The sequence below is a fragment of the Podarcis muralis genome, chromosome 3, assembly GCF_964188315.1.
Source record: "Podarcis muralis chromosome 3, rPodMur119.hap1.1, whole genome shotgun sequence".
Classification (NCBI taxonomy): Eukaryota; Metazoa; Chordata; class Lepidosauria; order Squamata; family Lacertidae; genus Podarcis; species Podarcis muralis.
In genome coordinates, this window is record NC_135657.1 from 72,266,496 (window position 1) to 72,291,910 (window position 25,415).

The 25,415-nt window shown below is 38.6% G+C and overlaps 1 protein-coding gene across 1 annotated transcript; it reads left to right on the forward strand.

The window, feature by feature from the left end:
- The first annotated feature begins 176 nt into the window (after nt 1–176).
- On the forward strand, nt 177–25,092 carry ATG5 (autophagy related 5). Its single transcript, XM_028723083.2, has 8 exons — nt 177–320; nt 2,941–3,103; nt 4,011–4,138; nt 12,793–12,871; nt 14,010–14,172; nt 16,747–16,841; nt 21,592–21,709; nt 24,603–25,092. Exons 2-8 carry the CDS (start codon nt 2,996–2,998, stop codon nt 24,737–24,739), a joined length of 828 nt encoding a protein of 275 aa, XP_028578916.1. The 5' UTR covers nt 177–320; nt 2,941–2,995; the 3' UTR covers nt 24,740–25,092.
- Nucleotides 25,093–25,415: the final 323 nt, after the last annotated feature.

Genomic DNA, 25,415 nt, shown 5'->3' on the forward strand with positions numbered 1-25,415 from the left:
TGAAATTGGCGAGAGCGTCGTGCTGCCCTAAAACTTTACGTTCTTCCGCCCTCCCTTCCTCCCGCCGGCCAAACCTCTGCTTCCCCTCGTCGCAGAAAGACCAAGAGAGAAAGGCGGAGGGAGCAGAGGAGACAAGACGGAGTGGGCGGTGCCTGAGCCTCGTGAGCGGAGCGGAGCACTTTGAAGGGAGGGGGGGCAGCAGGAGGAGGAGGAGGAGGCAGGCTCAGTGGGCGGAGCCGAGCCTGCGCAGTGTTGACTTGTGCGCGAGCGAGCTTCGCACTCAGGGGGTGGCCCGGCCAAGGAAAGAAACAAACTGCCAGGTAACGGCATCTTCCGTTGTCCCCTCCCCCATCAGGGAGGAGGGAGGAGGGGGCGGCGGCGACGTAGAAAGGAGTTGTCTGTTGGGGAAGCTTGTTTGTTGGGTGATACGATGAGGGAGCGGAGACTGGACGGGGCAGGAGAGGCTGCCGCCCCACCCTTGTGACCCCTTCTCTGCCTGAGGGGGGTGGGGGGGCATCATCTGGGGCAGAGGTTTATTCCTCCACACGCCTCGTAAACCTCTTCACACGTACACACGTGAGCCTGGGTGTATGTAGAGTGTTCTCAAGGCACCCGATAGCGCTTAGGGTAGGCTTGGGAGGATTCATTTTACCACCAGAAACCATATATATTCGTTACAGCGCGGGAAAGGGCTGTCTCCCCTCAGGTCCTACTTACGAGTTTCCGATAGGCATTTCCTTGGTCCCTGTGAGAAAGGGGTACTGGGCGAGGTGGGCCGCTAGCCTGATCCAGCAGGGCAAGGGGCATAGTTCTTCGTTGCGCTACAAGGTTTGAATGCGGAAGGTTGCGGGTCGAGTCCCCAGGTAGGACTCCTCTGTCTGCCCCCCCCCCCCAGAGAAGTCTGTACAGTCATCATGTACAGTACTGGACTAGGAGGACCAATATTCAGACTCTGTCTCTTTGTTCTGTAAATACATCAGGAACATGAAATCAGCCAGGCAGTAAGACCTTTAGGCAAACCAAGGTGTACAGAAGAAGCACAAGCCACTATTTTATCTGTCCCCACTGCAGAGGATGTTGAATTGGCCGTATCTGAGGCATTGTTTAGGGAAAGGATATCTGTAAGAAGCCGTCAGTTTCGTTTATTAAAGAATTTGTATTCTGCTCTTCTGTGTTTCCCATGCATAATACTAAAATATAAAATAATCAAATGGTGATAAAAGCAACTGTTAAAATACTGTAAATCTAAAAACTTAGCAGGATTAATAAAAAGTTTCTGCCTGGTGCCAAAAGGACAGCAGTGTATTTGTCAGGTGAGCCTTGGAAAGTAATTATGTGACCCGGATGTCACTAAGGAGACACTCTCCCTGTTTGCTACTCACTATGGAGCATTTGAAATCCTTTATCAGAGAGGTTTCTTCTCAGTAACTGGCCCTAGTTAATTCAAAATACAGCTGCTAGGCTACTAACTGGTTTGTGAATAGTTAAAGACAGTCCCACGTACAATACATTACAGCAATCAAACATGTCACAAAGGATAATGTTTTAGAGCAGGTTTCCTCAACCTCGGCCCTCCAGATGTTTTTGGCCTACAACTCCCATGATCCCTAGCTAGCAGGACCAGTGGTCAAGGATCCTGGGAATTGTAGTCTCAAAATATCTGGAGGGCCGAGGTTGAGGAAGCCTGTTTTAGAGCTAAACTACAATTTAGTTAGCAAGTCACTGAGAGATGGCATTCACTTAAGATGTGAAATTGCAGTGAATATATTTCATTAAAATCCACCTATTTGCCAGAGTTTTGGAGAATAGACATGTCTCACCAATTTCTAGGAATTGAATTATGGCATTAGAGAGTGTCTTAGGTAAATTGGTAGAGATATTAACACTAATGTGCTTAAACACAGAGCAAGGTTGAAACAATATGGCTTCTTCAAAGGGAAGTTATTTGCAAACTTTGATATCAAGAATATTAGTAACCATATAGATAAGGGTTATATAGTAAATTCCATATACCTGAACTTCCAAAAAGCTTTTGACAAAGTCTGTTACCAAAGGCTCATGAGTACGCTTCACTATCAGTAATTGAAAGTTTATTGATGTAACTTGCAAGCCACTCTCCACTGAAAACTGACTTGATTGTATTACACCTATAGGAATAACTTTCAAAACACCTCTCATTGTTAATACATATTCACTAGGGCCTGTGCCAGTGATTCAAGAAAAAAACACCCTATCATGATTTTAAAAGCAAAACTAATAAGAATCATCTTCAGAAAGAAGTCCCACAGAGTTCAGTGGAACTTATTCCCAAGTAAGTGGGTATAGATTTGCAGCCTAAGGACGATGTAATTTATCAAAATGGACAGATTAAAAAAAATACTACAAGTAGGCAGTCCTTAAATAAATAATATGTGTGCCGTGTGATTGTTTCTCCTACTCTTGTTATTTGGTGGTTGTTTAGAAATGGAATTTGTAGGGAGGCAAATTGTTTCTGTCCTCCAATTGACTCTCCCACCTTAATTGCCTTTCTGAAACTGCTGTTTCTCCCCAAAGGTGCCATTTGCTGTAGTACCACCATTGAGGACAAATATCAGCATTGAAGGGCAGAATTTTCAGCAGCAAAGTGATGTAGAGGGTCAAAACCCATCCCTGCCTGTGCACTATGATCCTAATCTGGATCAAGTCCTTCACAGCTCCTACTTCTGAACAACAGCAAAAGAACCTAGGAGAAAAAAATTCTCACATTTATTAAGCATTTTTGTATTTGGGGACAGGTGTTTAATGTACTGGGGTACAAAATTTTGTCTAGCTTTCTTCAGCCAGCCATTCCTCTGTAGATTAAAAGAAGAAATGCCTTTGTTATCATGTGTTGTGGAAGTACACTAAAGGGATAATATGATTCATGTGCATCTAAAAGCTGACTATTTTTATATTTTGTAGCGGTTTTTCTGGGGGAATAATTTAGCCTACATGTGCTTCTGTACTTCTTGGAAGAATGACAGATGACAAAGATGTACTTAGAGATGTTTGGTTTGGGCGAATACCAACTTGTTTTACCCTATATCAGGACGAGATTACTGAAAGGGAAGCTGAACCTTACTATGTAAGTATTATAAACACATGTAGAACCATCATTTTGATGTTTAGTATTCGACTATACTTGAGGAACATACTGTGTTTCATCATCTTCTTGATGCTGGAAAAAATGATAGAAAGAAAGAGGAGATAATGCTTGTTAAACAAAGAACTGTTAAGGGAACTTCTTCCAGCTTTTCCATTACAGAAAATTCTTTGTGACTGGATGAATTTCCATGCTGTTATTAACTTTGTAAAATTATTTGGATGTTTTGGAAATCTTAACATTTGAAATTTACAGTTTTAGTGCCCATTAAAAAAACATTGCTTTTCCATGTGTTTGAGGAATTCTAGCCTAGATGCTGCTATGCCATAATCTGCTGCTGCTGCATTAGATTGATTCAACTTCTGTTCCCAAGAAATAGCAGCAGCCTGAAAAAACAAGGGTGAAATATTTCCCCTAAGACTTCCAAATACTCAGTAGGACAACAAAGTCCTAAGCATCCTGTTTAGAAGAAACTTCACTCTTTAAGCACAGTGTGCTTTATTTTTCTTGAGGGTTAATTGTCCTTGCAAGTAGTTTTCTCCTGTTTGGGCACAGTCCCATTTGTCCATAGGAGGAATATGTTTATTATGCTAAAAGATCATTTCTCTATGAGACCCAAGATTCTCTCTGAAGCCTTATTTAAATGGAACTTGTGAAGAAGCTGTGTTTTGTGGAATATACCTTGACTACTTTTCAAACTGCAGTCCTTAGCACACTTACTTGAATAAAAGTCCCTTTGAACTTGGTAGAACATAACTTGCATATCAACAGCCCAGTACTATTTATGTTATAAGTACTGCTCATGTGACTGAAAAGCAAGTAATATTTTTAATGTAACTTTTACATGTGATTCTTTTCATAAAGATGTGCTGTTTACCTTTCCTTTCAGCTGCTTTTACCCAGAATAAGTTACCTGACACTGGTAACGGACAAAGTGAAAAAACATTTTCAGAAGGTTATGAGACAAGAGGATATTGTAGAAATATGGTTCGAATATGAAGGCACACCACTAAAATGGTAAGTTATTTAACTTTTTGAGTATTTTAGAGTGTTAGCATCTATATTTCCTGACTGCATATTGTTCTTGGGAAGCCTAAGCAAACTGAAGTTGCCCTATCAAAATCAAAGATTGTGGGCAACCTTTTTAAAAAAGATATTAATTCCTCAGTGACGTCAATATACCAAAAAACATTTTATTTTGCACAATTAGGATTAAAGTGCTTTCCCTCTTGCTTTCTCAGTGCATGCACAGAGTTCCAGTTGTGAGCCATTCTGTCTCTGCAAGTACAAAAATGACGCTATATGTCTTAGTTTCAGATGTGTCCAACATGAAACATGGCCTCGGAGAATTGCATAAGCTTGAGAACTAGGGTTCTCCTTTCCATTAAATCAACTTGCAGTTTACAGGTGTAGAGCTGCTATGGCCTTGTGCAGACATAATTCGCTCACTGCTGAAATCAGGAGTGAACTATGAGGATTAAAAGCTCCATGCCACCTTTGGAGCTCACATTTCATGGACCTGCCTTAATTGGGCATAAGTGTTGGTATTAACAGTTGAATTGCATGCTGTGTTCCATCCTCACCCCAATTTTATTTTATATAATTTTTTAAAAAAGCTTTATTGGTTTTTCTAATGGCACTCCACTTTACAGAAATCCCAGGGTATACAATGAACATACAGCATAAGAATACACAGCAGTTTACAATACTAAAGAGGCAACAGCTTCTGTCCGCTATATGTCTGCACAGCCTGGAAAGGACTGATAATGTATTTAAGTCTGTTTGTTAGAACTGTTGCAAACAACGTATAGTTGCAAGTAATGTTCAGTGGTACCTCAGAAGTCGAATAGAATCTGTTCCGGAAGTTCGTTCGACTTCCAAAATGTTCGGAAACCTAGGCTCGGCTTCTGATTGACTGCAGGAAGGTCCTGCAGTCAATCGGAAGTTGTGTAAGCTGTGTTGGATATTCGGTTTCCAAAGAACATTTGGAAACTGGAACACTCACTTCTGGGTTTGCGGCATTCAGGAGCCAAAACGTTAGACTCGCAAGGCGTTCGGGATCCAAGGTACGACTGTATAGTCACTATTAACATAAAGGTAGGTCTAGACAAGTCCATCTTCAACAGGCCCTTATTAGGTTTCAATAATACAATACAATAATTAGGGTTAAGTTAAGTGTTGGTGGAGATGTTAACTGCAAAGTCAAGGGTTCCTGCATACCTAAGATTCAAAACTGTCTTAGTTACACAAATGCTTGCATAGTCATAAGCAGCTTGTTACATCCACCCCAATTTACATTATTCTCAAGTAAAGATCTGTTACCCACCTTAATTACATTTGAGGCCTTCATACAGTGACATCAATTATAAATAAGCAATACAATTTGTTGGCCCTAATTAGGATTTTTAAACTAGAAGATACTGATAATAGTTGGTGCACATAATGGGTTCCAATGTGCCCAGGCTTTTGAGTGAGGTCCGTTGTGTTACTTTCATGAATATGTGATTGTTAGTTAGTGATGTCTTCTAAAATCATGACCATAAGTTTAAACATCAGAATTCTGCTAACTAAAATACAGTACTTGAAAATAATCATTGATTGGTTTCTCTTTAAAATGGACATAGCCTTAACCTACAAGCGTGTTAATAGCTCTTGATAATTAGAATTCAAAACTTCCCCCAATAGTTCTGTGATATTTGAATTCTTTTAAGTTTGATCATACATAGTATTTACAAAGCAATGACATAGCATTCAAGCTGATGTTCTTAAATTAATTGTCCATGAATTTGTTTTTGTATAAAAAAAGTTGGAAACTTTTAAAATTAATTATGATAGTGTTTTTAGTTGTGTCACTTTTCGAGTTTTTGAATCCTCAAGCAGATGTTCTGCAACTGCACACCACATGCATATTAGAGATGCCTATTTTTATTTTGCATTAGGAACTTCCATGGTTGAGGAAATCAAGATTAAACATCTTCCATAAAAACTGTTATTCTCAGCAACTCATGAAGAGTTTGTGGTTGCTTGACACCCTCTTTCCCTTTTGCCTCAGGGAGAAAGTTTATTACATTTTTCTTCCTCTTGGCTCAAATTCTAGTTTAGCATATCTGGCTCATAAAGCACATTCTTTAAAAGCTAAAAGACACTCTTCAGTGTTCCATTTTACATTTAATATCATGAAGTGCCTGCAAACTTACAACAATGATATGGCTTATTTATCCTTATCCTTCCTTCCCCATGTCTCAGCCACCTACATATGGCTTGAAGGCTAAAATTAAAAACCGATGGCTCAATGATCCTGTAATAGTTTTTTTTATATGTCTTGTACAAAATAAAAACCATTTAACCATTATCTCCAAAGCCCAGTTTTCAAAATAAAACACATGGTCAGTGAGGGCCATTTAGTATCTGAGAGGGTGCAGAAAGGAGAAGCAGGTTTGGCTTTGTTTGCAACAGTGTTCCTAGGCTGTGCCATTTATTCCTATGGGTAATGAACCACCCGCATCAAAGAAGTGTTTCAGTTTAAAGCATTGTAGATTTAAACAGGGAAAACAGGTAGAGAAAAATGGGACTCCATGTCGCCATCTGGTGGCACAATGTTATATCACACATACAACACATATAAATCACTTTTTCTTTACCAGTCTAGCTGAGTCCCTAGATAAAACATATGAAATGGAGAGTGATATTCTTTCTCATTAGCTCTAAAATTAATGGTGTGATTATAGGTCTTAAGGGCTTATCTGCAATATTTAAAGCCAGGAATGTTGTTAATTGTGTTAATTTCAGTATCCCGAAGACATGGGGACTAAAATCCCAGTGTTTAAAAACCACGAAGGTCTTGTAACATGTTTTGAAAGACTAACATATATTGTGGCATTTTTACTTTAAGCTGTACAAAATCAGTTATTCTTTGAGAAGCTGAAAGAGGGTTTGCTTGGAGGTTGTTTTGCTAACTTCGATTAATGCTGCTATTTTTCTGGAATTTGAAAACATGTACAGTGAGATCCTCTAATGTATGCATACCCACTCAAGGTAATTCCTATTGAATTCAGTGTGGCTTACAGATAATCAGATATAGGATTTCAGCCAAAGTGACATGCTACTTCCCAGGCTCTGAAAAGAGGGCTCTAATAGATCTTTTTTTTTTAACACTGTGATTAAAGAGCAACTAGTAGTAATCATGGGTATTACAAATTTCTGTATCTAGTGGCCTCAGCAGTTTACTTAAAAGTTACTGCATAATGCTTACCTAACCAGCAGATGGTGCTAAGTAACTACATATTGCAGCTTCACACATATCTTGGCTTGTCCTGTCCTTCCATTCATAGATAATAAAACAAGTAAAAACTATGAACTGTTTTGCTAGCCTGCAGTCATTAAAGGGAACTTGTGCAGTAAAATTAATATTTACACCCAGCTTTGGAATCAAATTCTAACCGGCATTTTGTTGCAGTTAACTGTCAGCCACCACTTTAGACATTTACTTTAACCCCTTGTAACTGGCTTTTGTGGGAGAATCATGGTTCTATTTATGGCCTATGTGTGGAGTCCGACAGTGTTTGGAAAGATTATATGAAGTTCGTACTCTTGTAATAGTCTCAAAATCCTCTGCAATCTCTATGAAACATCTGACAAAACACATGCTTACTGACAGAGTTATATTATTGCAAAGTTGCAAGTGAGTGTGAAATTTTCTCACCACTATCATATAAATATTATATTGTCTTATAATTTTGTACAACTATTTACCCTTTCTTTGCAGGGGGCATTTACTCATCATGGGCTGCTCAGACTTATGTTGTAACATTTGCTGAGATACTTGTAAGCAGAATAAAAGTTAGATGATTGAAGAGGTGAAAAAGGACTGTTACTATAGAAAGCATTTCAAATAGTATGTGGTTCATACTTTCAGAGAGCCCCTGTCCCCACTTTGAAACTACTTACTACTTTCAGTTTCTGTCAGCAACAGCCTTGAAATTTGACAAGAGCTACCAGACTGTCAGAACATGAGTTTAGACATGTGTTGGGATTTTTATCTGACCAGTTTCTGAATATATTAAGGAAAAATAAATCATCTGAAAAGTGGGCCTTTTCAGAAGAGTGGCCATGTTAATGTGATGCAGTAGAAGTAACCTGAGAAATAGGTCAGGTTCAGACAGCACAGTCTTACTGCATAAATGTATGCAGAATGAGAATGGTAAAACTTTCACAACAATAATCAGTGATAGCACATCACCTTGCTATTAACTTGGATTAAGAACGCTGCAAACCCAGAAGTAGGTGTTTTGGTTTGTGAACTTTGTCTTGGAAGCAGAACATGTTTCGCTTCCTGTTGAGTGTGTTCCATTTGTAAATTGAGTCCCCCGCTGCTATGGGAAAGCACACCTTGGTTTAAGAATGCTTTGGTTTAAGAATGGACTTCTGGAACGGATTAAGTTCGTAAACCAAGGTACCACTGTAGTAGGAGAAAGCCATTGTCTCTGTTAATAATTGAATTTCTTGATAAGTTGTAATTCAGCAGTTTCACACTTGAGTTTTCTTTAAAGTTCCTTTGTTAAAGGTTGGCACCTTAAGGTCAATAACGACATTCTGCTAAACTGAAATGTTCTACTAGTTTCTGGTTAATCCCTTTGCTGATGTCAGGATGCTGGAAGATAGCACATATACTGGAAGATGAATGGGTGAATGACACCTTGGTGTTGTGGCTGATATTATTAGGTCTTGAAATACTGTTGTTTGAGTGGATATGGGAAGAGATTCAGCATCTGGGTTTGTTACAGAGTATGGTCTGTCAGGGTTTCCTGGAGTTCCTTGTGAAGAGTTGTTTAGGGTAGGGGCTGTCTGTAAGAAAGTGCTGGTCTACCATTCAAGGCTTTGAGAAGAAAGCATTATTGCCCAGCATGAGCTATAGTTCTTTGGTACATTGGAGTGATTTCAACTAGGAGCTGGAAGTGGTGACAAGTGGTTTGTCAGTTTCTCTTCTACATCTGCTCTATAGTAGAAGATTCCTGGATGCTGGTCTAGTCCTGATCTGTGTATTCATTTCTTTGGGTGTTCAGTTCTTTGAGTGTCGATACTGTAGCCTAAAAATCCTTAAGCAGGTCAGTATAGAAACAGCAGAATCACAGGGACCTGGCTACAAGTAGTGGATTTTGTAATGTGTTCTATCTGAAAGCAAGATGCATGTAGATATGTGTTGATATGGTGGTGCTTACATTTCACCATGTAGTGCACAGTAGTGTCCTGAAAGTGAATGTACTGTATGGATTGTTCTAGGCTCAGGTGAAGGTGTGGTGAAAGTTGTTGATCTGAAGACTGACTAATTTAGAAAGAACCCTGTTTCAACAAGGCCTTAAAATTAGAGGGATTATTAATTCGTGTACGTAGAGGATTCTAGCTTTTGCTAAAAATGTATGTGTGTTTGTCTTCTATAAATCTGTATTTATAAATCCAGCATTACCACCTGCATAAGTGAAAACTTGTAAGGGGACTTGCTGGGATTTGAGTGGTAGCAATATTTTCAGAAGATTAGGAGTAAGGAAATAAAGAGTACAAATGAGAAGAACTCTAGGTAGTGGCTTTGATCAGCCTACTGCTTATCTATATTTCTCTTACATTAGCTCATGGAAGACTGAGTCCAATAAGACAGAAACAACCAAATTAGTACTGGTTGTGTTTTACCAAAAATCAGCAGAGCAGATTTGTGGAGTGATTTCTGACTAAAGGATGCTGAAAAGCTAATGGTGGGTCTGTTCCCACCATGGCTGGAGTAGTAATACTCTGTTTTCCTATCTATTCATAGCTGATTCGGCATTACAGCACTCATCTGTATCTGGTGGCAATTTAATAGTGAAATATAAATATATTCCACTTACCTGATTATAATAGCTGAGAGAGCTTGATGCTCCTGCTTCAAAAGTCCTGAAGTTTTATTGAGTAGTAAAATATATTAATCTAGCTGCTCACTACAGTGGAAACCATTTCTATAAAATACATACATTGGCATTGCTACAGAAATGGGAAAAAATGCTCACACAACCCAAGTAGCATAAGGGGACTTGCAAGATGGCTCAGCCAGTGGTGCAGCCATAACTGCTACTTAGACACAGGCCCCACTGTGGTATATAGACAGTTCTCTGCTACGGGAGAGTTGTTATGACATAGGCTAGATGGAACTACATTAGAGGCTGCCATGGTTTTTTCTCTCCCCCCCAGTCCAGCGAGATTTCTTTTCACTGGCAAAGGGTGTGATCCTTATTGTGATGGAAACTAGCTGCGTTTGTCTAAAACTTCAATGGAGAACTGGTTATTTCTGAGGTGGAGGAGCATCCATGTGCACACACTTGCATATATAATTCCCTTTGTGAAATGGAGTCATGTGGACACCTTCAAATCCCCCTTTTATCTTGCTGAATAGATGCTGTTAGTAAGTTTAAATGTCTGTTATTCTAACAGATTGTATTAGGAAAGCAGGGGTGATCATTCAGTGATTCCAAAGTATTTAATTTATGTTTCCTGTAAGCATGATGTCATAATTAACTCTGATTGCTTTGTTCCTGTGTCATTCCCACGTCAGCTAGCCAATAGGGAGTGGTTCATGCTCAAGGCTGGTTGGTCTTTCATTCCAGTTAAAACAGGTATTTGTTTATTAAGAGGATCTGAAATGGTATTTAGATGATGTAGAGTTCTTTGCATGCCAGAGATACAAGCACAACTTCTTTTGCAGTGCTAGAATACTTAAGAAGTTATAGGCTGATGTTTCCCTTCTTTGTTCTTGGTAAGGCAAGATATGCCTGATGACTTTTTTATTATTATGAAAGATGGAATGAATTTAGGACCAGGATCTTAGTGCTCACCTGGCTAGAACCAGATGTGTAAGAAGTTTCATGTTTATTGTCTTAGTTATGAACATTTTTCCTTCCTGGTTTCTGAGTTTTGTACCAGGTAAACTTCTTATAAGTTTGTGCCTGGGGATTAATTTCCATTCACCCGACATATGCCACTGCTTGGACCATACAGGTTAGAATCATTCCTAAATATGAAGGTTCATTAACTAACAGTTTTTGACATAGTATAACAAGGAGTTCTTGACTCCTTAAGAAAAAGTTCTTTAAAGTTTTTCTGTGACCCATTTAATGATGGTGTATGGTGGGGGTAGCCTCCAAGTGTTGTTTTTCTAAAGGTCTGAACAGTTGCTAGCTGCTACCCCTCTACCTACATTCAGCTGAAGCCTCTTTTAAGCAGCTGCCTGCTCCACATGCCTGCAGGAAGCATAGCAGCAACAGGAGGATTACCATGTTTCTTCTCCCATTGTCCCATTTTCAAAAAGTTCTTCCAGCAGTTGCCTATTCCACATGACTGGTAGGCAGCAAAACAAGTAACAGGCAATTCTTGCTATTATTCCCCAGCCAACATTTTTTTAAAAAGTCACTCAAGTATCTGCCTGTTCCAAATTGCTCAGTCAGCAAAAGAAACAAGCAGAGCAGGAAATGGGTGGATCCTTTGCATCTTCCCCTAATTGCATTTCCATACTAGAAAAGACTGGACCTGTTGAATTTCTGCCTGTCATACAGCTGTTAAAGGCACAAGAGCCTTCAGTGCTACCCCTAACCCAAAGCCTAGGTTGCCATCCTGTACCCAGCTGTAGGAGTAACCCTGTTAAATACGGTACATACAGTCTTCTGAGTAGACTTGTATGAGTGTCTGGTCTTTAGCACCTGCTCCGCAGGAGATATGGCTAAGCCTCTTTGCAAAGCCTTCACATTTGCTTTTTTTGGAGAGGGGAGGGGAATCTTTAACATCCACCCACACTTATTGTGTCATAGTATTTGCAGAAAATAGCTACCTGATTTCAGAAGACCCCACCATAGGAAAAAATGCATCCTGGTTGTTAGAGGGATAGGAAGGGCAAGCTACAGAGATTAAGACAGAAGCAGGTAAACTGCACTAAAAGGAGAGGGAAAACAGCAGCTCTTTAGGACTGCAGGGATTCCTACTACCTAGTGACCAAAAAAATTCACTTATCAGTCACAGCTCTTGACCTCACTAGTTTGCTGAAAACACTTTACAGTGTGGGAGCAGCCAGGCTGGCTCATTTCACAGAAATTGTTTAGAAGGGTGCATGTACGTTTTGCCAAGGTGTTATTCCTAGAAGGGCTTAAAGACTTACCTTAAAAAAATAAAATGCCGTCTCAGAGTCTTGAGCTGCTGAGCTATCCAGTGAAGGCCTTCATGTGCGTTGGGTTGGCAAACACCCGCTCCAAAGAAAGTTATGCCACTCTATCTTTTGCACCACGATTGTATGTAGGACTGATTCACAGCATATTTTTTATTCTGCATCAAATTTTCAGGTAATGCTCTATTCACTTAAGAGTGCTTTTTGTCAGATAGACAGATTATAAAATTATATAACACATAATCAGCATGTATTTTTTCTTAAACTTTGCTATAGTACTATTGCTATTGTCATGCACAATGGCTTCAACAAAGTTCTGTGATGAATGTAAAGAGGTTTGCTGAGAAATGGCTTTTGTATTCAACAGGCTTCTTTTGAAGGTTTGGGGAAAGTGCTTGCTTTTTAATTTTTTATAGAAACAATCTTTTTTAATACAAATTTTCAAGTATGAAATGGTCATTTATTTGGTTTTAATGTTTTCTTTTGTTACTAGGCATTATCCTATTGGTTTGCTTTTTGACCTTCATGCTTCAAATACAGCCCTTCCATGGAACATAACAGTACATTTTAAGGTATGTTTATGGTGCATCTTTTGAGTTGTTCAACACTTCAAAAGCAGAGGCAGCTCATGTAATCATAATTTCTTATATGCTTGAGTGAAGGGGAAAGGGAAAGCACTAGTAGACAGCAAGTGAGGATTGCTTTTTTGCACCTGCTTTCTGTCGCTGACATTTGTCTTTTAGGTGATTGCATTCTTACTCTGCCAATTTTTACTGTATTTTAATCCTGCCTGTTTGAGGGTTTGTTTTATGCTGCTTACAGGAACTCTGGATCCAACCCCATGAATTTAGTTTAGCTTCACTGAAATGCAGAATGGGTTCTAATCCGGAAGCCTTTCAAGCAGCCTCTCACATGCTGACCATTGTGTCTGCATAGAGCAAGCAAGCCAGTGCCATGATCCACAGTAGCTCAATTTGGCTTTCTGGCGGCGGTGGCGGGGAGGGACCTATATGTAGTAGAACACTTGACTTTTATTTCTTTATAAATGCCTTCCGTATAAGATACCAAGTAGGTCTCTGAGTACAGTTTCTGAGCTATGTGGAGAATTTCTACTAAAGGCTAAAACCAAAATAATTCTAATTCTACTGATTCAAAAGCTAGTCTATGTCTGCCTGCCTTGTCTGAGGAAGGTGAAAGGAGAACTATATTGACATCTGCTTGATGTTATTACACAGGGTGCAGAATGGAGAAGAGAAATCTAGTAAAGCTATTGCTTTCCTTTAATTATACAGTGGTACCTTGGGTTACATATGCTTCAGGTTACATATGCTTCAGGTTACAGACTCCGCTAACCCAGAAATAGAGCTTCAGGTTAAGAACTTTGCTTCAGGATGAGAACAGAAATTGTGCTCTGGCGGCGTGGCGGCAGCAGGGGGCCCCATTAGCTAAAGTGGTGCTTCAGGTTAAGAACAGTTTCAGGTTAAGAACGGACCTCCGGAACGAATTAAGTACTTAACCTGAGGTACAACTGTATTAGGAGTTGGAGCATCATACATTTCCTAGTGCAAAGCAGCTTTAGTTACATAGTTAAAGTTCTCTTAAACCCTTGGGAATTATTCACCATGGTTCGTCTTGGTTGTTTCTCTAAAATAAAAGTTGAATTGATAAACTGCTCGCCTTTGGATGATCATAATTTTGTACTTCTTTTAGAACTTCCCAGAAAAAGATCTTTTACACTGTCCCTCAAAGGATGCAATTGAAGCCCACTTCATGGCTTGTATAAAAGAAGCAGATGCCTTGAAACATAAGAGTCAAGTTATCAATGAGATGCAAAAAAAGGATCATAAGCAACTTTGGATGGGATTACAGAATGGTAAGAAACAATTTCGAAGTGAAGCAATTAAGTCTTTGGCTCAGCTTGCATACAACTCACTATGATTTGTTGTTGTATGCTTGAGCTGAAATAATGTGGTATGGAGAAATATTTCTCTTAACATTTAGTTTCATTTTCACAGAATCTTGATTTGTTAGAAACCAGGGATCATTGTTTTATCACAAACTGATTAGTTAAAACAGGCGACTTGAATAAGTCATGGTTTGAATTTGGCTTGCTCTAAAGCAGACAGAGTTGTTTGCCAAGCCTGAGTCTGTAAAAGTGCACCTAAAGAGGAAAGGTCCTTTTCCCAATTGCATGGGAAAAGAGGAGAGGAGGATGTAGCATGAGAGCCCAAAGGTTTTCTGAAACTCATTCCAGCTCATGCATGTAGCAGTAAACCATGCTTTGTCACTGTGTGCAAGTTCAGTATTTATTTTAGCACACTGAGTTCAATGATTTTTTAAATGATAGCTTGTCATTTTTCTTTTTTGAGTGGCTAATGATAAATGCTTATCTTAAGATAATTTTAGCTGAATGTGAATCATAACTGATACTTAAAATGTCAAGTGTTTAAAAAATGAGGTGTGGATATAGCTAGTGTTATACAACTGAGAAGCTTTACCTTTTGGATCTGCTTAGAGTTTAGTTGATGGTTGTATGACTAAATGATATTTTCTAGCCTTTTTGTTTTAAGTACAGTGGTACCTTGGGTTACAGACGCTTCAGGTTACAGACTCCGCTAACCCAGAAATAGTACCTTGGGTTAAGAACTTTGCTTAAGGATGAGAACAGAAATCACACAGTGGTGGCGCGGCAGCAGTGGGAGGCCCCATGAGCTAAAGTGGTGCTTCAGGTTAAGAACAGTTTCAGGTTAAGAACAGACTTCCAGAACAAATTAAGTTCTTAACCCGAGGTACCACTGTATTAGTGCTGTATGTTATTTAAATACTATCTAACCTTTTTCATGTTATTGGGTGTTGACACAGTTTCTCTTTGTTCAAGTGTTCAGATGTGTGATTTATTTCATGGAGGGTGGTAAAAGAAAATCATAAACTTTCCATCACAGCAGTAGCCACACATGGCAATCTAGATGTGAGAAGTTAACGTCCCTCATTTGATCCTGTTGATTAGGAACCCAGGCAGGCAGTCTTGAGGAAGGGTTTTTGGAGTACCTAATAATAGCTTTGCAGAAGACTAAAAAAATCACATAGGATTGGGCTTTATCATGGAAAATATTCAAAGCATTTAAAGGCAGAAAAATAGAAATGGGAACTTTTAAAGTTTTGTTTGTGTTCTTTAATCAGTTTATCAAAGATTCTCTTCACTTACACTTCTACTTCAAATCTTAAGATTATTTTGGCTTGTTTGGGACAACACTGTGGTTATTCCAATATAAGAGGTTGCTTAGAAATGTTGGTTGTACAGGTTTCACTGTGTGTCATTGGAAACTGCACCTGTGGAACCCAACAGATAATGTTTTGAAAGCTTTCAAATACTAATTTTATATTTCAGGCCTTAGTAAAAGAGAAATAAGAAAAACTTATGAAACCAAGAGAACTTTTTAAAATACATGCTGTATCTTTCAGTATTGCTTTCATTATGGCTTTCATTATTGATGGGATGATTTTAAACCTCTTTCTGAAACAAAATTCATGACCACAAAAAGAAAAGAGAGTAGCAGTTGTGATAACTGCCTCATGATACATCTGCAAGTTGCTTTTTCTATGAAACATGCATTTGTCGTCCTGCCCATAACAACTTTGGGTTTAACTTATAGTTGATCTAATAGTTTGATTCAATAAAGCTTCTGCAAGTATCATTCAATACAGTGCCAAATGCTACTGTTCAAATGGGGTGGGGTGGGATGTCAGAGCACCATGTGGGCTGACAGTTTGAATCCAGGACTGTGGCCATGGCAGAAGCAGGACCCTCTTGAAGTGTAATGCTGGAAGCCTCTCCAATGAAGGCTCAGGTTGTATATATGTGTAAATAATTCGTTAGGATAAAGGCCCCACAATCTCCAGCGTGCCTCATTTCCAAAGGAAACATAAGCCCTGTATAAGCCCCTGGACCTTGTACCGCTTGAGATTGAGGTAGCATGTAACATTAGAATCACAGAATCACAGATTTATAGAGTTGGAAGGGAGCACAGGGGTCAACTAGTCCAACTCCCTGCAATTCTGAAATCTTTCACCCAACATGGGACCTGAACCCACAACCCTGAGATTAAGAGTCTCATGCTCTACCGATTGAGCTATCCCTCAGGGCTCAGTTCAGCTTGTAAATGAAGAAGCATATAAGAAAAACACGTCCAGGAATCGCTCAAGAGAAATGGCAATTTTGGCTGAAGCGGCAAAATGTCCAGGAAAACACAGACATATGACAAGTAGGGGGATTTTTATTTTTTAATCACTTTTGGGAGAATGGCAACCCTAGTGTTTGGATACTTCCGTTTTATTTCTTTTCTGTATTTCTGTAGGCAACTTGCAACAGTAAAAAATAAATAGAAATTTTCTTATGCCCTATTCTATAAAAACATTGCATAAGTATATTGTTTTCATTTTTTTCCAGACAAATTTGATCAATTTTGGGCTATAAACCGAAAACTCATGGAGTACCCTCCAGAAGATAGTGGATTTCGCTACATCCCATTTAGAATATATCAGGTAAAGGATAATTTTTAAAAAATCATTTTTCACATACATGTTGCATAGTCTTTTCTGTTTTAGAAAAGCTGACCAGTTCTTATATTTGTTGAGACCTTTTGCTGTGGGAAGAAGGAGGAGGCAAACATGAATAAATGGTATTAAACAGGGCATAACTTTTGTTTAAGGATCTGCCATGCATGCTTTTCTATTCAGACCATTTGAAGGTGTGGGTAACTCTAACCCCTACCTTTGAGCTGTTCAGGCAGACTGACATAGATGCCAGTTGCGATATGCCCCGGTACCCAGGCTTAAGCCTGGGTTATATCTGGTCAGAGGTAGCCCATTCCCATTGGAGGGAAAGGCAGGTGTAAAGTGGCTACTCCATTGCCCCAGTTAGCTGTTACAGCTGCTGCATCCTGCTATCACCATTGCCTCACCTGATGAGGTGCCATGTCAGCACTCTTCTCTTGTGCAGCTAGCCTGCCTGATCTGTCTGAGTAGACATCTGGCTTTTATGTGCCTTGTTCCACATCTCAGTCACACAAGACTCTGGGCATACATAGCCCTGTGTTATACCTGTTGCTTTCTTGCAACTCAGCAAACCTCCTGTTTCGGAAAGTTATAGAACAGTAGCATGAATAGTGTTTGTTTGAGGAATGCAATGTAATAAGCTTAATAACAATAACAATCTAATATTGACCTCTCCTCTCTCCCCAAATTAATCCAGCTTCTGCAGCACTATTAAGTTTAATAGGGCTCCTGATCCTCTGAAGAGACTTTTTTTTCAGAGTGGCGGCAAGTGATCACAGGAGGAGGAGGGGTCAGGAAACTTTCCTTCTGTGGGCTTCTTTAAGTTAACTTGTCTTACAATCCAGACCATAGTCTCCAGCAATCACAGTTTTAAAAGCTGGATTCCATCTACAGTCATTAAGTACCCTGGGTCCCTACTTTACCATGTCTGTTCTAAGTTTTCTAAGTTTTGTCTGTGTGATCACTCTGCTATCATTGGTTCTACCAGCATATGATACCAAAGAAGCTAATGGCTGTAGCTGCCTAATGTAATTGTACTTTAACCAACTTAATTTTTCCGATGAGGATTAATCCTTTTCCATTCAAGAAGGAAGAAAACTCAGAACTATGTTCATACACCTCATTTTAGCTGCCTGCATAAGCTTTGCTATGCCATGCCAAGGCAGTTGCAGTTTTCTATAAACACTGCAACCATTGTAATTTGCGTTAGTTATTGAAGGAATACAAGAAATTTGAACAAACTGCAAGTAAAATTAAGGTTTTTTGGGTGGCATCTTGAAGAAGGTGGGTAAGAGATTCGTAAGCAGACTGTGTGGGATACTCAGTCTAAACATTTGCCATAATTTATCCACAATTCTTGAAATAATGCTGCTCTTAATCATGTAGGAGATCAGAAAGTTACATTTACTCCTTACAGCATATCCTGCCAAATGAAAGGATATGAGGAAGACATGGGTTGTTGCCCACATATGATTAGGAAAATTGTCCTTAAACTATTTGTGACCAAAATCTTTTCAGCATTATATTGTCTAGACAAAATTGTAATAAACATTACTGTATAAAAATAAATAAGTCCTAACTTCATTCCAGATGTGTGTGTAATTCTAATGGCTGCCCTTAATTCAACCACAGTCTTTGAGACATTCATATTATTTAGGTTAAGTATCACTGACATTACTTTGATACTGTTGTAGACATAATGATAACATTTTAGGAAATAACAGACCATGACAACTAAAGGTTTCCGCTATGGGTGTGCTACGTGTATATTTGTTTCAAATTCCTTAAGAACTATATAATTATTAGCTTTCAGCAAATCGTACTTTAAAGTGTGTGTGTTGTATGCAATTTAGTATTTGCAGATGACATGAAATCTGATTATTTCCAATTGTTGGCAAATATTATAGCTGAAATAGTTGAAAATATAAGCACATTGTTAAGCTGAAGGGTTCAGTGCCACAAGATTTGTCAATAGCCACCAATTTAAAAAGGGGTTGGACAAATTTATAGATGATAAAAGTCTATCACTGGCTATATTCTACCTCCAGGAATCTTCTAAATGCCTCAGCTGGACAGTGAGCACTCAGAGTGCTGAATACAGTAGAAAAGGGATTAGGGGAGGTGAAAGACACAGTATAGTTACAATATATGTGTGTTTTCAGAATATAACTTGGTATGAACCCATGTGTTTGTAAATCCTCTTTACCTGGATTTCTGGGAGCAGGGTTCTTTTTTGAGGGGCAGGGGTTGCATTAAGCTGTGAAGCTTTTGTTATTTGGGATTAGTTGTGATGGGCCTCTGTGGCACTTGAAAGTGATTGTGTCTTCTATTTCAAATTGTAGCAATAAAGATTATGGAGTAATGTCTTACAGAAACGTATATTGACAAAACTGCTTATAACATCTCAGTTGAGCAGCCAGCTTCTAGCAGTCATTGCAACTGTAGAAAATATTTGAATAATTTTTTAACAAACAAAACAAAACACCCTTACCCCTCCCTATCAACTTTGATAGGCTCTTTTTGGAGTTGGAGATATGATGAGGCAACACATTTGGTGTGGGATGTCATGGTTCCACTTCATTGCCTCAGTCATTTTCACCATAGTGCTGACATTGCTACAGTGGTGGCATGATTGGTGTGAGAAGATGGAGCTTCTTGCTGCCCTCTATCATAACCACAATGAGTTGTCGGGGTATATCAATCTCATCTTCATCCCTGTGACAGTGGGCTTGATGCCCTTCAGCGTGCGAGAGAGAGAAGAAAGACACCCACACACATATATACACACACCTCTGTTTGATGTCATGAACTTGAGCATGCCAAGCAGGTACTGACTGCAGGAATTCACAGGATGAATGGGTAGAACATTTATTAACATAACAAAAATAAAAATTAATTTCTCTTTTAATTTAAAATAAACTTTTTGGGATTTTTTTTGGTTAAATTATGAAATACTTCTGTTAAATTTATTCTTTAGAGTCTTTTTTTTTGGGGGGGGGGTGTGCATGCTGATATATCCAAAGAAGGACTACAGTTCTTATACTGTTAAGCTGTTGACATATGGAAATCATAATATGGTTACAGTGTGGGTTCAACATGTAAAGTAATTTGCAGTGGTTTAAATACAATTAGAGAACCTATTCTTTTATGTAGATGTAAAGACTAGTAAGTCTGTTGGCTTTCTTGAATTATAATTTGTGGGTTGTGCTTTTTATGTTATGATTACATCCTGTATAAACTGCTGGCTTAACTGGATTTTAAACAATGTATGTAAGCCAATGTCCTTACCAAGAAGACTTGGTAGTATTTAGTTGAAGATACCTGTGGACAAAGCTACAGGTAACTTGTAACTTGTGCATGTTTAGCTTATGCAGTTTTAACTTTACATAGCCAGTTGAAATCACACAGATTAAATGCACAGAAAGCATAGAGTTCAACAGCTCTTTGCCCAGGGTTTCCAGGCGCAGAAAGAGATTTTAAGCGCCCTGCCTTGCTTACCAGCATAGCTGTCAACGTTTCCCTTTTTAAAAGGGAAATTCCCTTATTCCGAATAGGATTCCTCGCAAGAAAAGGGAAAAGTTGACAGCTATGGCTTACCAGGCTATGGGAGGCTCTTAGGAGACCACAGATATCATCCTGCAAAATTTCGTCCCAGAGCACAATAAGCAAGGCCGAGCGCTTAAAAGTGGTTTGCTTGTTTGGGAGGTGAGACCTATTTGGCACATCAGCTCTGGAAGGTAAGATTGCTCACATGGGAGCTGTTCCAAGGGGATGGATTGACAATGCCTTTTTGCATATACACACCATCCCCATAATGTAACACCTGTTCAAGTTGTGAGTGACCTGTATTATATAATTATGCATATTAGTTTAAGATAACTCTGCCGTGTTTAACTACTACATCTCTCCCAGTTTTTAATTCTAGCTAAGACATAAGTACAGAGTAGGTAAAATTCTTATGGTAAAATTCAATTCAAAATGAATTTATTACCTCACCTTACACATGAAGTTAGATGTGATACATGGCTGACCCAGATGTAATGCTAAACCATAGAAATGTCTTATGAGAATGAGCCACAGGTGGGCCTTGTGATTGCTCCCTCCTCTGGGATCACTACAAAGAGAAGGTTAGAACCTTTAACTTCTGTTCCTGATTAACTCCCAGTAGCTGTGTATCAAACCCAGCAAACTGTAGTTTAAGAAGCTGGCTTGTTTCTACAAAACTGTAGTTGATACTAACCATAGTTTAGGGTTTGGACATAAGGCTAAACTGTGATTAGTTGGAAATGGGGGCTTCCAGTCTACTTACAGCTTTGCTGGTGGGGTCAGAGTGCAAGCCTGAGGTTACCCTATGCTCATCCTTGTAATGTTAAAGCAAGGTTTAGCATTGCTTGAGAACCATTCCATAGACTTATATACAGCAGTTACTCTTTGCAAACTAGAGTAAACTTAAGAGTAGATGACACCTTTCCTCTGATCACCACCTTCATCTTTCTTTCCTATTGCCCAGTCCAACATATATCAGCATTAAAATGTCAACTACTACTACTACTGTCAGTAAAATTCCTGTGTATAAAGTATCAAAGAAAGTCATATAAATTGAGTTTTAGAGATTATTGTAAGCTGCAGAGCCAATTTGTTTGCAGTATTTCACAGTGAGCCTATTTTATCCATTATACTGACGTAAGATAGTTACATATAGATGCTTATTTGTCCCTTTTTTTACTGTTACTGCCAGACCACAACTGAGCGACCTTTTATACAGAAGTTGTTTCGTCCTGTCGCTGTAGATGGACAGTTTCATACACTGGGAGATCTCCTAAAAGAAGTTTGCCCTGCTGCAATTAATCCTGAAGGTATTAACTGAAAATATGATAACGCTTGTACTTTGTAGGCTCCAGGGAAAATTATCAGCTGCTATTTAAATTATTATCTGGATTGCTGTGTAGTAAAATCAATTACAGTCCTTTTTAAACATACTTTACTAGCAGAGTTAAAGTTGTCCCAGTCTTGAAATATAACTGAGATACAAAAGTTAATTGAAAGACAATTATACTGAAAATATTTTACAAAATGTAGATGTAGCAAACCATGCATTTTTGAATCTGCAATAGTGCACCATGTGTGAGAAAAAGAGTAGGGTTGCTTGAACTTAATCCTAGGCATGTTGGGCAGTACTGAATATCTTGGCTAGACAACCCTTAACTGTTGTAGAGTTGGGTTAATTTAGAATTAAGTTTGAACATTTTGAAAATTAGGACAATAGGTTAGCACCATCAGTGGTTACTAAAATGATGCAGCCTAAGATTTGCATGCTAAGTATATCTAGTGTCTGGTTTTAAAGAAAGGTGCATCAGAAAACCTATTTTTCAAGAATATACTTACTGTGATAAATCTGCCCACTACTAGTGACAGTGGCAGACCTCAGTAATACTCTCTCTTTGGACCTATCATTTATCAGTTGGGCAATTTCTTGGATCAGATAATAGATATCTGCAGAGTGTCATACAGCGTAAAGCACTTCTAGATGGTGATGTTGGCTTCATTTCCTCCATCTACCCACTCTTCATGTTGTCAGAATAGGGTATGGGTATGATGCCATCATTTCAGTCTGAAATGTATTCTGTAGCAATGTTACTGTGTACGTATTGCCACTATTTCTCTCTCTCAGAATATTCCCTGTGCCTTGGGCTCACAACTTAAATCATTTTATTCTGCCTAAATTCATTAAATATTTAAGTAGGCCAGGCATACATTGTAGGTGCTATGATTTTTTTTCATTTCTCACAGATAGAAGCCCGGAAGAAGTTTAAAGTATTAAGCTTTGTATTTTTCTTATAAACAGCACTCCCCTTCTGTTTGTGATCATGGGATAAAAGCTCTCTAAGCTTGTATATGTACTTTTTTACTGCTACATCATGTAGTGTGCTCTTAAGATTGAGATCTCATTCCCCAGGAAGCATTTTCTGCCTAAGATTAATTGCCCTTTTAAAGTCAGTGTTTGATGGATTCCTTTTGGCTGGCTATATCCTGACTCAGTTTAACCCTCTTTGACCTGACCCCACCGACTATTACCACAGTGTCTGAGGCAGAAATCCTTCAGCATGATGTATGCAGTGCAAACCCCAGGCATGTGGTTCTTCACAGCTTGGATTCAATTAGCTGGATTTTTACTGATACATAGAAGTAAAAAGTGTGCTGTTAGAGCTATTCATGTTTTCATAATTTTGGGGGGACAGGGGCTAGGAGGGGGAACAGCAACAATCCCCCTTTCTGTTAGTGGATGGCTCTGCTGGATCCAAGGCCCTTCCATGATCACAAAGGAGCCAGTTGGATTGTACCCTATATTTACACACATCCAACCATTCCAACTAGTGGACTCTGCCCACTAGGATTTCCACCTTTGTTTCTGTCTTAAGATGTTCCACTCAGGCCTATTCTAATTGCTTTTGTTAGTGGAGGTATGTAATGTAAAGAATAGGGCTTTCTCGGTTGTGGTGCCCCAGCTTTTGAAAGCCCTCACTAAAGCGGTATACCCAGTGTCTTTTCAGCACTAGGTTAAGACATTTTTATTTACCAACGTATTTTAATTTGAATTATTGCTCATTCTTCTAATTATCTCACAGTGTGCTTTGTAATTTTTAATTCTTTTATTTGTTATTTGTTCTGTATTATTATAAGTTTGTTTGTTTGTTTATACCCCACCTTTTTCCCTGTCAGGGACTCAAGGTGGCCTACCAGTTAAATAGAAACAGCTAAAAACATAGGAGTTGCATTATTTAAGAACAATTAAACAGTCATAAAATTAAAACTATATATAAATATTTAAAATATATTAAAAATATACAGAGTATTACAATAAAAAGAGCATGGCACCAGCCCTTTCATTAAAAGCAGTCAGTTCCCAAAAGTGCTGGAATAAGAAGGTATTCGGTTGCCAGCAGAAGGACAACAAGGAGGGAGCCAGTTCTAACTTAAGGACGGAGTTCCAAAGTTTGGGAGCAGCTACCAAGAAGTGCATTGTACTAGGTTTTAATTATTTTATTATCAACCTGGAATCTTTTAAAATGAAGGCCTATATAGAAATGTTTAAAATAACCCCCTCCCACTGTTCCTTGTGAATTATTATTATTTAATTGTGATCAATGTGCACTTATTTTGTAGTTCCACTCAAACCTAAGTAAACATTCATTTCACTGTATGTACTTTGAGTAACACTTAGTTGAATACATGCAGTAGGTTGTATCCAATGGTTCCTGTGCATGAATGGAGAGACCCTTGTTTGCACAGTGGGGCTTCCTTTCCCCTCTGCTGTGTAGCCCACACCCCAGCAGATTTTGGAGGTGGAGTGTGAAGGCAGCAAGGTGAGGAGAAGAAAAGTCCTGGTGAGAGAGCAGAAGCTTGCTCATATGACATGATTTCATTCAATTTACACGGTGGGAAGAATAGTAAATCTATTTCATAGCCTTATTAAAATCATAACCGTTGCAAAAAAAAGAAAAAAAAGAAAAGACAATGGTGCATGAATCATTTTATGATTCATATAACAGAATATTTCATTTTTAAGAATTAACTTTTCATTTATCATGAGGGATCATTCAGTTAAATATGACGTAGCAAGATTATAATCAAAACTACAAATCACGGATTCTGCAGAATTTTACTATGTAATGAAACCAAATGCACTTTGCTTCAACCATGTGTTTGCCTGTGAGTGTCTGATAAGTGATCTGTCTGTTTCAAAATTAGATGGTGAAAAGAAGAACCAAGTGGTGATTCATGGCATAGAACCAATGTTGGAAACGCCAGTACAGTGGCTAAGTGAACATATGAGTTATCCTGATAATTTTCTTCACATCAGTGTTATCCCACAACCTGCAGATTGAAGTGTCAACTGGTATGCATGAGGATCAGCCTTTGATTGGAGCAACAAAGTCAACTTCAAGTTGTGTCAGGCTTGATGAGGGTGACATGACCAAAAACTTTTGCTGCTGCAAGCCAAACAGGAAGAAAGATCCATCATGTGATAAGAGGAATTGGACAGGCTATATTTTGCATCACCCGTGTTTTCTCCACTGCTGTCATTTAACTTCAGCTGTGACATGAGAAACTTTATAAGGCTGCTGTAAGACTTCTGTTTTCTTGTTAAAAATTGAAGCTGAAAGCATGGGGAATAAGTGGAAATAAGTGCCACTTTGTATTTCTTAATAATAAATAAACAGGGGTATTTTCTAATGTTGCAATGGCTTGTCTTTACAGTGAAAACACTGTTTTATTCTAGAGAAGTAGACAAACAGTTGTATAAATAATCACTTGCAGGAACCCATTATGAAAAGATGAAACTAAGCTAAACTCCTTACTTTGGAGTAATGTCTCTTAAATTTTATACTAGGAAATTGATTTTTTTAAATAGTCATCACAGTATGTTTTGTATTTCACAAATTATATTCTGATCATATTACTTGAAATGAAGTCTTGGTGACTGCAGTATATGACTAAGTTTCAAGTAATATATGATTGGACTCTGTTGCATAATTTATATGGAGATGGCCACTGAATATA